The 14,108-nt window shown below is 42.0% G+C and overlaps 1 protein-coding gene across 3 annotated transcripts in view; it reads right to left on the bottom strand.

The window, feature by feature from the left end:
• Window positions 1-707: 707 nt before the first annotated feature.
• Window positions 708-14,108, bottom strand: part of pkn1b (protein kinase N1b) — a 44,804-nt gene continuing 31,403 nt past the window's right edge. For 2 of the 3 annotated variants that reach the window (XM_080904484.1, XM_080904485.1), the window contains exons 8-23: window positions 13,866-14,060; window positions 13,604-13,713; window positions 12,422-12,565; window positions 12,167-12,242; window positions 10,280-10,409; window positions 9,013-9,103; window positions 6,894-6,985; window positions 6,415-6,487; window positions 5,136-5,227; window positions 4,819-4,995; window positions 4,322-4,384; window positions 4,145-4,221; window positions 3,893-4,035; window positions 2,409-2,516; window positions 2,150-2,230; window positions 710-2,068 (exon numbers count right to left, since the gene is read on the bottom strand). In XM_080904484.1, the coding sequence (XP_080760610.1) occupies window positions 1,865-2,068; window positions 2,150-2,230; window positions 2,409-2,516; window positions 3,893-4,035; window positions 4,145-4,221; window positions 4,322-4,384; window positions 4,819-4,995; window positions 5,136-5,227; window positions 6,415-6,487; window positions 6,894-6,985; window positions 9,013-9,103; window positions 10,280-10,409; window positions 12,167-12,242; window positions 12,422-12,565; window positions 13,604-13,713; window positions 13,866-14,060 (1,856 nt within the window). In that variant the 3' untranslated portion in view covers window positions 710-1,864. Of the gene's footprint in view, window positions 2,069-2,149; window positions 2,231-2,408; window positions 2,517-3,892; window positions 4,036-4,144; window positions 4,222-4,321; window positions 4,385-4,818; window positions 4,996-5,135; window positions 5,228-6,414; window positions 6,488-6,893; window positions 6,986-9,012; window positions 9,104-10,279; window positions 10,410-12,166; window positions 12,243-12,421; window positions 12,566-13,603; window positions 13,714-13,865; window positions 14,061-14,108 lie in introns of all 3 variants that reach the window. The other variant, XM_080904483.1, reaches the window with a different exon arrangement.

The following is a 14,108-nucleotide window of genomic DNA, read 5'->3' on the forward strand; positions in this document are numbered from 1 at the left end:
AGATTTTTTAAGAACAGACTGCACACCATGCCGACCTCTTTGTAAATCACCTTGTTGGTGCAAAAATCCTATTTTATGTCTGTCAAAGTGTTTTATCTTAGAGTCAACTAAATAAATGGGAACAAACTGTGGTTTAGTGACAGGCTGCAAGTAAATAAAGTGCAATTTTTAAACATGATCTGTGTCTGTGTACTTTAATTGCATAATAGTTCCCTTAAAGCACCAATAACGATACCAGCTGGGACCCTGAGTAACTCAGACATGTTTAGTCATCCTTTTACATTTTACCTGTTTTTTGTTTTTTTTTTTCCATCTAGGCCTTAGTGAGCAGGGATAATTGATCCACTCCCCAAATCCAAAATGCTGTGGGGTCAGTGCGACACAAGAAAGAAATTACACGCACATCTGTGTGCTGCTCTCCTGCAAATCACCTTTCAATTAAAGCAATCACAGAAACTCCGGATACATCTGCGCCATCGCTCAGTCAAAACTCTTTGGACTGGTCTTTCAGCTACATTGTTAGTTTTCATTTTTATTTCATTTTACTTATTGTTTAAAACATTTCCATTTGGTTTTTATTCATTTTAATGCCACTTTTAGTCCTTTTATTTATTACAGTACGGGGGTTTTCGGGTATTACGATAAACACCAAACACTTTTAGCCTAACAAACTGTTTGTACTGAAGCTTCCTGAGGCTTGTTGACAAACATCACTAAGCTGATATAGAATTAAAATCAAACACACTTTCTGATTATTCCAAGTTTATCTTAATTCTGTAGGCTCAAAACATTTTTTCAGGTTTTTGTCTATTTTTTCGTTTTTCTTTAAGTAAACAAAACAAATTCTTCACACCTCTTTTTGAGTTTATTTTTAGTTTAATATAAAACCACAAACCTATCGTAAAGAAACATTTTCTTTGAGGAACCTGGAGTTCAAATCATTTCTTCTATCCGGACCGATAGGTTTCCTTTATCGCTCACATGCGTGTGCGAACAATTTGCTGATGTAAGAATATACAGCAGACGTGTGTGTTGTTGGGGGGGGGGGGGGGGCATTAAATCACCAAATTTTCCAAAGTTTGGGTTCACATTTTTACTGAGTCAACACATTTCACCAGCAAATGACAGAGGAAGAAACACAGATGGGGGTAAAACAAAACTTTAAAATCACAAAAATTGTAAAAGCTTCCTGTCTCTGAAAAACGATTGGAGTCAAAAATCTGTGTTGTACCAAAAGTCGGTGGGAACGCAACACAAAGACGACTGAGCAAGACCGTCCACTTGCTCCTGCCTTTCTTTGGCTTAATCAAAAGAAGAGAGCCCCTCTTTCCTCTGGCTCCCCCGGGTGGTAATGTACGGGTGGTGCATGATTGCGGATCACGTGGATACATTCATGACTGAGGCAGAGGACAGTGCACATGGCTAAACACACACTGTAGCAGCAACAGACAGCAGAGATAAAGGGACGACAGAGTGTAGCAAATGCAGGAAAAAAAGAGCGCTTCCTGTCAGAATCATCACATTTTTTTCACTCTTTGTGATTTTGAGGCTCTGTGAGCGTTTCAAACAAACAGCAGGATCTGATAACCTGGATTATCTTCAGTTCTTCTCGTGACCTCCCCACCCCCCCACCCTCAAGACAGTCTGTTTGTTACTGCCTGTGTTTGGAACGCGCAATCATTGACGCTCGGCCCGGCCAGTGCTTCGTCTCACCGTGAGCACGCGGAGAAGAGAGTGCTCCTCGCTTCTCATCAACATCAAGTTCCTCTGTGCTTTTACAGCAGCCTTTCACTTCTCAGTCTCCTCTCAGAGTCTGTGGCTGGCAGTGGGGAGCTAATAACCCTTTGACCTCTGACCGCGGAGCCTAGCAGAGGTCAGAGACGTAGTCAAAATCCTTAAAGTAATCTTGCTCCCTACGGGAGAGGGCTCGGCGCTCGCGGGGTGGCGTGAGAGCGGGAGCCTCGTTGGTGAACTCCTCGTCGAAGTTGCTGACGTCTTCTTTCCCCACTATGTTGGGAACGAACGGGGGCGGGACTTTTCTCTGCAGGAGTGCCTCCCAGTCCATTACCTGAATGGGATTTAGGTTTAGGTAGCTGTCAATCAACGTTCTCGCCAAGGAAAAAAAAAATATGAAAGAAAAAATGCTCACCCTGAAAAAAGGCTGCTTTTTGACCTCTTCGGCATCCTTTTCTCCAGAACCGAGACGTCTTTCGGGATTTCTTCTCAACAGCTAGAAAAAAACAAAAATGTCACTTATGAGCACAAAAAAACGTGAAGACATATCAAAACCTTCCTAAAAATCAAAAAGAAAGCGCTATATAAATGCAATCCATTATTATTATTATTATTATTATTATTATTAGAAATACACAAAAGCCCAAAATAACTTTAAGAAAGCATCGTCTGACCCGTCTCATGATGCCGATGGCCTCAGTGGTGAGGAAGCGCGGGTAGCGTACTTCATCGTTCACTATGCTGTCAAAAACCTCCTCTTCATCATCACCTGGGAAAGGAGACTGAAACAAACATTATACATTACACATCTGTAAAATATAACGTTTTATTCAACTACATTCTGTAGCATACTCATCATTAGTTACAGTGGTATTACACTGTAACTAATGACAAAATGCTGACTTTAAGTAATTTGATTATATGTAAATTTTTCATAGAATATTGGTACACGAGTACAATAAAAATGTTACATTTAATGGAACCTGGTCAAATGAAATTTACATGACGGGTGTAAATTAAATTAATGATTCATTATTATGATAAATAAACATGGAGTTTATATATTTCAGCTGCTCTTTTAAGGAGCTTAGAAAGAAAAGCATCTGGACTTTTCTTTCTAAGCGGATGAGAGGTGAAACGTCTTTAAGCAACTTAAAGACGTTTCACCTCTCATCCGAGAAGCTTCTTCAGTTCTAGGGTCAAATGGTGGAGAGTCACAGATTTAAGCCCTGTGGGAGTGTCCCCCCCGAGAGGGAGAAAGGACCCCCTAATGATCCTCTACCTAACCCCATGAGCCAAGGTGTGAAAATGGATGTAGGTCACAATCAGCCAAGGTTTGGGGTGAACTCACTGTAACCCCACCCTATCATGTGATTACCTGGACGTAGAACATTTTTCTAATGCATAACAATACACCTGAAGCAGCTTAGCCACCATCCTTATTTAAGTAAGACAATAACCAGACCATGTTACAGCACTAAAGAGTTTGGATGCCTAAACACCCACTGACTACCTCTGCTGCACTATGACATAAAAAGTCTTGATGCCCAATCATCCAGGTAAGTAAACCTCCAAAAGTTGATTCTGTTCAAGAGACTGAAGACTGAGACTGAGGAAATCACGTGGATGAGTGACGAAACGTTTTTCCCACTGAAAGTGCTACGTCCCGATGAACAGAATCAACGTTTGGAGATATGATGTATAAGTCCCACATCAAGCACGAAAGAGAAAATATTCTGCTTTCAAGCCTTAAGCTAACAGCTTCATCTGCTATCAAACGTTTTAAAGTGTTAGAAACAGTAAACATGCCCCTGTCATGACTTTTTATGAAACCTAAAGATGGCATCTTCAGTGTTAGTGTTTCATTTTTTGTCATTTTATTTGACATCCAGGCAGGAGATAAGAAGCTCGAAGAAAGATGGGTATTCATGACATTTACACAACCTTTTCCCCACTCCTGTCATGCTCAGTGGGAAGCTCAGAAGGTAGCAAGTTATGTAACTCTGGGAATCGGGGATCATCTGATCCTCTGCGTCTGAGCTTGGGTCAGCGCTACAAGGATCATTTACCCTTTCTACCCTAACAACAATCACATGGGTGAGAGCAACGTCAGGAGAAAATGGCCTCTGTGTGAATGTGGTGACTGACTAGTTCTCACCTCTCCCACCAGCATCTCATACACGAGCACCCCGAGGCCCCACCAGTCGACTGCCCTGGTGTACGATGTGTCTGTGAGCACCTCTGGGGCCAAAAACTCAGGAGTCCCACAGAATGTGCTGGTCCTGTCTCCATAACCCATGCCTCAGAAAAGAAAGAAACAAAGGGTGACCAACGTGTGAGGGTTGAGTCAGATTTAACCAAACAGAAGGGAACAGAGGATCAGTGTGATCAGCATATGATGAACACTCACCTTCTTTACAAAGCCCAAAGTCAGCTATTTTAACATAACCCTCAGTGTCCAGCAGCAGGTTGTCCAGTTTAAGATCCCTGATGGAAGAAAAGGAATCAGATTTATGTCGACTACTTCAAAGAGAAAGGAAACGCGTTACGTGTGGAATGCAAAGACGGAGGCGATACAAACACTCACCGATACACAATCTTGTGGTCATGAAGAAACTGAAGACCCAAGACCACACAGGCAGAGTAGAACCTGTTGTACAGACGACAGAAAGCAAGAGACGCAGAAGAAAAGTGTGAAGCATGACTTCAGTCCCATTCCTCCAGGTGTATAAAGTCTACGCACCGAGCCATTCATGAAAGAATGAGTCACACTAAAGAGCTCGCTGAATTCAAGCTTCGGTTTGTCAAATTTCTTCCCGCCTACATATCCCACAATTAACCGTGTTATTGTAGAGTGGAAGCTTTTACGACCCACAGAAGCTCAGCCACAAAGGAGCCTACTACACAAAGTTGCAGTGCGTGAAAGTGACAGACGCTCTGTTGACTCAAAAACTGCTTCAAACTTCCGTACACATTAACATCAGCGGCAAAACTGTGTGCCGGGAGCTTCATGGCATGGTTTCCATGGCCGAGCAGCTCCTGTAGATATGTGTAGGTATACATGCACGACAAAGCAGAACTCACACAGCACGTTGCTCAGAAAAGACGTCTGCATGTATGTGCATCATGAGGTCTCCTCCTGCCGTGTACTCCATGACAAAACACACATGTTCTGGCGTCTGGAAGCATGCAAACAGGTTGACCAGGAAGGGATGGTGGGAGCCGTTGACGATCTCAAAGATCCGCTTCTCACACATCAGACTGGAGACGGACAGACAGAGGAAAGGGGGAGGGACGGGGAAGGAAGGGGGATGCACATGAGACAATCATTGTGTAATTATGAGGTGAATGAGCTCTTGTCGTGCAGCAGAGATGTGGTTAAGGTGGTAAAGCACAGCTACCTCTCCACTTCATCACGCGCGACGATGTCTCCTTTCTTCAGGGCTTTGATGGCGTACTGGCTGCCTGTTTTTTTGTACTCCGATAGCAGCACCTGAAGAGTCCAACAAAAGCTTTCGTTAATCACTTCAGAGTTTTTGTTGAGTAACTCTCTGCTAATGGAAATGAACTGGAAAAAAGTAACAGAAGGCAGGTGTAATTCTGTAATTTTGTCTTTGTGATCAAAAAGCATATCTAATAAAGAACTCAGTACTCTCCCTCCTACCCAACCTGCCTCAGCCTGAAACCTAAAGCATTTTTCTTTTCAATAAATATGAACTTGGAGCAACCCTGCATTTATCCGGGAGGTATTTTTGCAGTAAGTGTGAGTATTTAGGGAAGTATGTTAAAATAGCCTGTATTTGTATAGCGCTTTGGTGGTGGTGGTTTATTTGGTTGATCGCAGCTCTTTATGTGTTCCTTGGGCTTCTTTCGACAGTATGAATGGACAAATTTGAGCTTTATCAGTATTTTCTGACAAGAATATCTTTGTACTCTGCAACTAAATTTGGAACGGCCTTGAACTATGTCCAGGCTGGCTGAGGAAATGCCAAAATGTTTTATCTTACAGACACATGAAACATAAACAGATTTCACTGACAATTCTTATGGGTAGTTATTTATTTACTAGTTTATATTCTCCCCGACTCAGCTCAGATTAGCAGGTAATTTTGTTTGTGGCTCCAAACACCTGTTGCCAATAAGGAAGTTACAAAGTGCCCCCTGGTGGACAAATAATGCAAAGTCAACACTCGTAAAACGGTTAAAGGGTGCTTCCCCCCATCTCTTCTATCATTTTTAAATGTTCATTTATCTGCTGTAATAAATGAAAACGTTCTCAGCTATTTACATCAACAGATCTTAGTTATTATAGATACAGATATATAGATGTATATAGCTAAGATCAGCTGATATACTGGTTAAGATTAGTAGATATGATCTGCCACTCACAAGTCGGTTGGATTCTGTGAAAAAGCCTAGAATTCAAGGCTCATAGGGGGTGTAATACCGAGATCTAATACCAAATGTATGATGGAAAGAATAAAACTGTTCAGTGTGCACGTTTCATCAATCAAACAGTTATTTCACATGCCCACTTGAATGAGGCCCACAGAGCTAAAACAGGCTAAAATGCTCCATGGAGCTGCATGGAGCTTGTGTTTACTGACAGGCTGCTAATATTAAAATACTTATTTACACAACAGATGTGTATTTTATCATTTTGAAAATGAAACACAGTACCTTCCCGAAGTGGCCCCTGCCGAGAACAGCGATCAGCTTGAAGTCCTGCAGGGAAAGAGGTCCTTTGCTGGGCCTGAGAGAGGGAAATTACTATTATACAGCAAATGCAATAAATGTCTTTCATAACGTTCAACAAAATCTGTTACATACACCAGAAACTCGCTTTTTTGTTCTGCGTTTTAGCGTCTAACACAGTAAAGCATGTCTTATTCTGGGGTGACATATGCAGTAATCCATATTAATGATGACTCAGCGTTAAAATCAGGTGTTAAAAAAAAGAGGTTACGAAATATGGCCATATTGTGTGAGGGGGTGTCTTCCTGGTGTCATGCTGTGCTGGCAATATTGCAAAAGACATGCTCAGGTGTGGGTTCAAGTGTGTGTGTGTGTGTGTGTGTGTGTGTGTGTGTGTGTGTGTGTGTGTGTGTGTGTGTGTGTGTGAGACAGAGAGAGATAAGGATCTTTGTCTATTTCTGCACCTGCTTAAAGAGTTGTGGGATTGTGATCTGATTGGCGTCTCCTGAACAGGGACTTCTGGTTTGGACGGAGGCTCAATGACCGGCGTCTGTTCCTGTGATAACAGGGGAGGGGAAATGTGAAACACCAGCATACTGAATGACAAGAGACACAGGGGGGAGATAATACCAATAAGGGAATACAGCAAAAAGAGGGCAACATGATGGAGAACATCTGTAGAAGCAGACAATCAGTCAGTGATGCTCATCGAGCCGGATGGTCAGATCCCCCTGTTGGCCGACAGCCTCGCTCCTCCCCTCTCCCCTGTCTTCCTCGCTCCCCTCTCACTGCTAATTAGTTGTCTAAAAACATCAGAGTAATTAATCTCATAATACTTCAACCCCGCTGAACACACCATCTGCCACGGGCCCCTCTGGGTCTCTCTCTGCTTGTCCAAATCTGTCTGTCTTCCTCCCTGGCCTCTTATATTTAAAGTCACACTAGCTCTGCTGGTATACAGTGTACTGACAAGCCATGTTGCATAAAGTGTATAATTTGGAATATTACATTTAGAATGCAAGGAATGAAATCACCAAATTAAAGCTTATATTTGAAAAGATGATATTTTGTCTCCTTGTTTAGTTCCTGTAATAATGTAATATTATTTTAAGGGATCATGGTGCTTTAGTAAAGACCCTACAATAAGACAGAGAAAACTCAGACGACACCCTATGAGCAAGCACTTGGTGACAGTGGGAAGGAAAAATCCCTTTTAACAGGAAGAACAGGAAGGGTGTTCCCATGATGCATTGAGTATTTCTTCTTCAGTCACCTTTCTCACTCACTATGTGTTAATCGACCTCTCTGCACTGAATCATACTTCTTATTAACCTCTGTCTCTCTTCCACAGCATGTCTTTATCCTGTTTTCCTTCTCTCACCCCAACCGTTCCCAGCAGCCGTCCCTCCCCTCCGTGATCCTGGTTCTGCCGGAGGTTTCTTCTTTTCCTTCCCACTGTCACCAAAGTGCTTGCTCATAGGGGGCCATATGATTGTTGGGTTTTTCTCTCTATGTATTATTGTAGGGTCTAGCCTACAAGATAAAGCGCCTCAGGATGACTGATGTTGTAATTTAGCGCTGTATAAATTAAATTAAATTTCTTTCACATGCTAAAATAACAGAAAAAGGTCTGGTAGCTCGTTGCCCAGACAGTCTTGTATTTTTAATAATGTCCCTTTTTTCTACAGTAGAACATTTCTACAGTAGATACAGCAGATACTGGAAAAAGAGGAAAGTTTTTGTCATTTAATTTTTAATCTACTCCTTATTTACTTTGGTATTTCATGAATGGTCGTGGAGGAGATCTTAATCAGTAGAAAAAGCTGCAAACTATAAATATATAGTTAAAAGTTCAAAATCTATGCACTCCTTTACTTTTTCCAAATCTTTCCAGTGGGCCGGATTACAATCTCTGCCGGTCCAATTCTGTCCCCCGGGCCTTATGTTTGACATTAGCCTATTCACTTATGTGATGCAATTTTAAATAAATTAAATGATTTAATGTCTCTGGATTTAAACCAGAATAAACTGTGTATTTTTGATAATCGTCATAATCTTTAAAGCAGTTCCTGAAAATTCTTTTCCTTGTATTCTTACTAAACTGCATTGTTTTTAATAATAACTGTTTCCCTTTCATAAGTAAGTGAAAATGAAATAAGTTTAATTTTCAGGCTCAGTTGGTTCTTTGCTTCGCTGTCACAGCTCCTCTATTTTCCACCTCTCTATTCTTCACTCCCACACTATCACCCTCTGCAGACTGTGTTCTTCACACTGGGAAAATCACACAGATTTGGACTTGATCAAATTAAAGCTCCCCTCCATCCAATTATGTCTCATTAAAGCTGTCTCCCTGAGATTTCAGTTCTCCATTTGGCTAATTATTCATTCTTTCTGTTTCTGTCTCCGCTCAGGCCCCGGCTAGGCCGGTCTTAGATTTCACTGCAGCCCACAGGAAGGCAGCCTGTATGACAGGGAGCACTGTTTTCAAGACAGAGGCTGCAGGTAGGAAAACAGGAAAATGGTAACGTGATAGTATAAAGATGCCCATCTTTTCCCCCAAGAGAATCTCTGCATCTCACTCACCACGGGAGCAGGTGAGTCCACTACATCTGTCTTGACTTCAGGTTTTACCAGATGGTCAGTTTCCAGGTTTAGCTTCTCCACTGAGATTTCCCTGCAGAGTGCACAAAATAAAGAAAAAAGAAATCAAACTTTGTGGAGGCACAAATAAAAGCATTACCGTATTTTCTGCACTATAACCGCACTTAAAATTCTTTAACTTTCACAAAAATCGACAGTGTGCCTTATGTATGAATTCTGGTTGCGCTTACTGACGTCGGACCGATTTTATGTGGTACACGGCGCTCAAAAATCTGTCAAAAAATGTTTTAGCAGGACTTTGGTAAGCTATGAAGCTGCACCGCTTGATGGATTGTCGGAGCATTACGGCCACCGTAGTCAGGAGCCTCGCGGAGTAATCTGGGTCCAAAACTCCATCCGTTTCAGGTCCCAAAGTCAAATGAACACTGCGGCATCACTGAGAGTTAAAAACTGTCTAAATTCTTTCATCTTTAATAAAATCATCAGCGTTGCTGCTTTACCAGGTGTAACAATTAAGTTTAACATCCAGGCAGCCATGAAAACAGATGAACGCTAACTTTTTTCCACTCAATGAAAGCTCATGTGAGGTTTCCCGATGGTTAGGGACAAATGCAATCGCATAGCAGGATGCTGTAAACGGACCAAACTTCAGTCAGGAGAACAACTGAGATAATCCATCCACAATACTGCAACAACATGGGAATAGAGCAGCTGCGAGAAAATTCAACATTAATGAGTCAATGGTACGGAAGTGGAGGAAGCAAGAAGAAGAGTTGAGTAAAGTTTGACTTATCTGACTGTTTTGTTTTGCTTAATGCGCCTTATAATCCGGTGTGCCTTATGTATGAAAACAGACCCGTTCATCGACAGTGCGCCTTATAATCCGAAAAATACGGTATTTACTTTCTGGTAAAAAATGAAAATGAATACACCGCCAACAATAAACTCAACTTCAAGAATACCCGCTCAGGTGTAACTCACGCTGTCTAAATGATGCAATAATAACAATAATAATAATGACAATATAAAAATATAAATAATGGCAGACATTAAAAAGTTCTTTAAAGCTACATAAGATCCACCACCCATTAGCAACTGATCCAAAGTGGTCAGATATTGATTCCTTTAATCAGCTCTACACTGATCAATGACCACGACTTAAAATAAACATATCCTAAATTAATAACTGAAATGCATTAAGGCATACCATATGCATTTCAGTCCACCTGCAGACACATTAGTTACATACCCTGCACTGGTTGTGAGCGGGCTGCTTGTGAAACTGGGCGCGCTGCTTCCGCTCGGGATGACGTTCCTCAGCAGGCGGACCCAGGTAGCGATGTCCACGTTCATCTGACGGGCCCGCAGGAAAGCTTTACCTAAACGTACACATTGCCAAATGTGAAAAAGAAACTCTTCAGCTTCAGCTCAGCTGTCAAATGACGTGACTCTATTGCATGTGACTTTTTCATGTGAGTTTTTTTTTCTTAATTTTTTACTGCTTTTAACTTGTACTTTCTGCTGTGATAAAAAAAAAAAGATCCCACATGTGGGACTAAAAGAGGTTTATCTTACCTTATCTTTAGAATGTGCGTCTCGTAAATTAAACAGATGATATTATTTCAACTCCTGTGGTTTTATAAACAAAACTTCACATGCAGCAGGCTTGAAGCGAGTAAAATAATATCTTAATTTAGAATAACTGATGTATGTATCATTCAGCAATTCAGTTTATTTATACAGCACCAAATCACAACAACAACCACCTGAAGGTGCTTTGTAGTGTAAAGTAAAGACCCAACAATGATAAAGAGAAAACCCCAAGAAAGCCCAAACGAAGGAAAACTCCCTTTTAACAGGAAGAAACCTCCAGCTGAACCAGGCTCAGGAAAGACTTTGCTGCGACCACAGGGACACAAAGGAGCTAGAGTTGCTCACCTTGCAAATAGTGGCCGATCCACTTTACCCACTAAGCTATACCAAATAATTTTTTAAGACATGCATCCCTTTTCCTTTTAACCCAACGACATCTGAATGTGTGAATGTGCAACCCGCTCAGACCTAACAACATGCAGTAATGATCACTTTCAACATGGCACAAGTGAGAAAGTCACTCAGAGTCACTGAGGGGAAATTACAGTTGTGCACTTGTCTCTCCGACATGCTGAGTTGTCAGCTTAGCTAACAATAACTTTTTAAACAGGGGAAAAACCTGCCATGTGACACACTCACTTTAAGCCTCCGACTAATCTGACAACATGCTCAAAGTTTTCCTCTTTGTGTTCAAAAAGGCTTTTGAACTAAAAAAAAAAAAAATTCAGAGAGAGCAAAACAGACAGTTTAAAGTTTTTGTTGGAGGTACATACAGACCTCTCCAAAACCTCCTCTCATGCTCATGTCAAATTTTGAAGCATAAAATCTTCACCACTGCTCACCAGTGCTGGCAATAATCCCAGTTAACACTAATAGGAGCTGCTTCAGGAAGCTTTTTGTTGCGCATTTGTTACAATTCTGCAGCATCAGATGACAGAAACCTCTCATTATCTTCTCCAGAGTGAAAGGGCTGCACACATTTGCATGCAACGCAGAAAAACATTATTAATTACCAAAAATTAATTATCCCCGACTTGCTGACAATGTCTAACAGCAAATGACACCAAGATCTTTACTTCACAAAGATGATCTCTAACCTTTTTTATTTTGCCAAGACAGTTATGGATGTATCCCTATAACCTCTCTAATTATTAAGGCAGCTCCAAAAAACAGCTGCAGTTAAGAAAACTCTGACCTCGTGCATTATGCATCACTTGGTGTACTTTCCATCAGTGTGTTCTGAGTACGTCTGAATGAAGCCGTGAGGAGCAATCATGCAAAACGGGTCCATGTCTGAATGACAGATCGCAGTCACAGACCGATAAAGCCAGCGGTGGTGACTTAACACACACACGCTTCTCATTCTTTTGTTCACTGGTGGATTCAAGTCTCTTTTTCCACAAGTAGATGGCGCTGCAGAGCACGTACACGTTTGATCCGCTTGTCAAAAAAAATGTGAAACAAGAAAAGCAGCAAGCTGGGAAAAAGATTTTAAAGTCCAAACGTGGATATAAAAAGGTTGTGTGTGAACACTGGAGCATACCGTGCTGCTTAGAAAAGACTTTCTTCTGCCTCTGGAGTCTTCGGCCTCTCTCTATGACTGGATTGAAGAAGGTCACCTGAAACATGCACAGTTACACGTTACAACTCTAGTCTGCGCCTGAGGTAAAAAAAACACAGCGACTGTGTTTTTTAGGTACTTTTGTGTTTTAGTGTTTGCAGGCAAATATGAATGATGAGGAGGTTCTGATGAGACTAAAAGGGAGCTGTAATGTTCACGCATGTGTCTGCCCAGTACCTCAGCCAGCAGCAGCCCCTGTGGCTCCAGTTCCAGCTGGACTTGATGTCTTTGGTTGTCCAGGAAATCCTCCAGCTTCAGGTACTTCAGAGCACACAGGGAGCGATAATCTCTCCAGTACACAGCGATCTCCATCTCCCTGGACTAATCACAAAACACGAACATTCGATTGCTTCGATACATTAAAAAAAAACAAGTCCGCAGTTCTGCTTCAGGGAAACCGTGAGAAACAGGATCTAAGCTCATGCTTGGTTATCGCTATAGGAACGACATTTGCAGCTCAGTGACAGTGTAAACATTTAACAGGCAGTTTCTTCATCGTGGTTGTGCACTGTGAATTTGCTCCCAGATTCAGGCTGTCAATGCAGAACAACACAATCTTCTTCACTATCTTCCTAACGCCCCTCTGCTCGCCAGATTTGCCTTTCTGTGACTTGGACAACTCCCTCCTCCCCACCAGAATGTAAATCTGGTTGAATGATCATAATTTTGACACACTGGAGGAGATCCAGTGGGCGTTACAGAGGCACAAGGACGAAGAGGGCAAGACTTCCAGGGAGAGATTTATATATAGCAGCTGTGCTGGAAATCGTCCAGTAGTGCACTAGAACAGCGGCCCCCAACCTTTTTTGCGCCACGGACCGGTTTATGCCCGACAATATTTTCACGGACCGGCCTTTAAGGTGTCGCAGATAAATACAACAAAATAAAACTAGTACCGGTACCGAAAAAAAGAAGATTTATTTATAACACAAGTGAAAAGACCCAGGAAAACCAAGTAAACGATAAAAACGATGACAAAATAACGCTGAAAACTGATAAAAACCCTGAACACCATACATTTCACACCTGAGCCTCAACTCTTTGCGGCCCGGTACCAAACGACTCATGGACCGGTACCGGTCCGAGGCCCGGGGGTTGGGGACCGCTGCGCTAGAAGATGATACTGAAGGGGAAATGTGTGAATTTAAACCAAGTAAGGAATTGGAAACAAATCCAAGTGAAAAGAAACAAAACAAAATCTCTGCTCTACTTTAAAATGAAGGTATTTTTCTGGGTAACAACCCATCAAATGCACTGTAGCTAATGTAAAAGCCCATGGAAAGCACTGCTTGACAGCTTAGGCCAGAACCACAGTATTTCTGTGACAGTGTAACAGATTGAGAGTGTGCTTTGTCGTACTCTTTCCAGCTCTAAAGTGAAGGTCTGGTCCCAGGCCTGCTCTCCAACTGTTCTCCAAGCTGTCTGACCCACCACTGTGTTCTCCAGCTTCAGCACGGCACTCACTTCCGCTGTTAAAGATACACAAACACTAAGTAAAAATGTCGACTGCCAACCGGGGGCTGCATTTTATTAAATTATAAGCCTCAAGTGTCAATTTGTTTTAGTTACTACAGTCATCTAGAGCTTAATTCAATGGGAAAAAAAGACCAGGAACACTTACACGAGAGGTCCTCGTTCTTACTGGGGATCTTGAGGCTCATGCTGCTGGTGCTCCGGCTGTAGAGGCCGCTCAGTTTGAATGAGGAGCGTCCATCTGGTGTGGAGTAAGAAGGCAGAACGACAGGGGTCCCTCTATTTCTCCCTGGGACGACCTCCAGCAGTCCCACACAGCCCAGAAGACGAACCTGAAGACTGCCTGGAAAGAAAAGGCAAAGAGGAATTAACCTTACGTTTTTGAATAATA

This window comes from Rhamphochromis sp. 'chilingali' (assembly GCF_963969265.1).
Source record: "Rhamphochromis sp. 'chilingali' genome assembly, chromosome: 15".
Lineage (NCBI taxonomy): Eukaryota > Metazoa > Chordata > Actinopteri > Cichliformes > Cichlidae > Rhamphochromis > Rhamphochromis sp. 'chilingali'.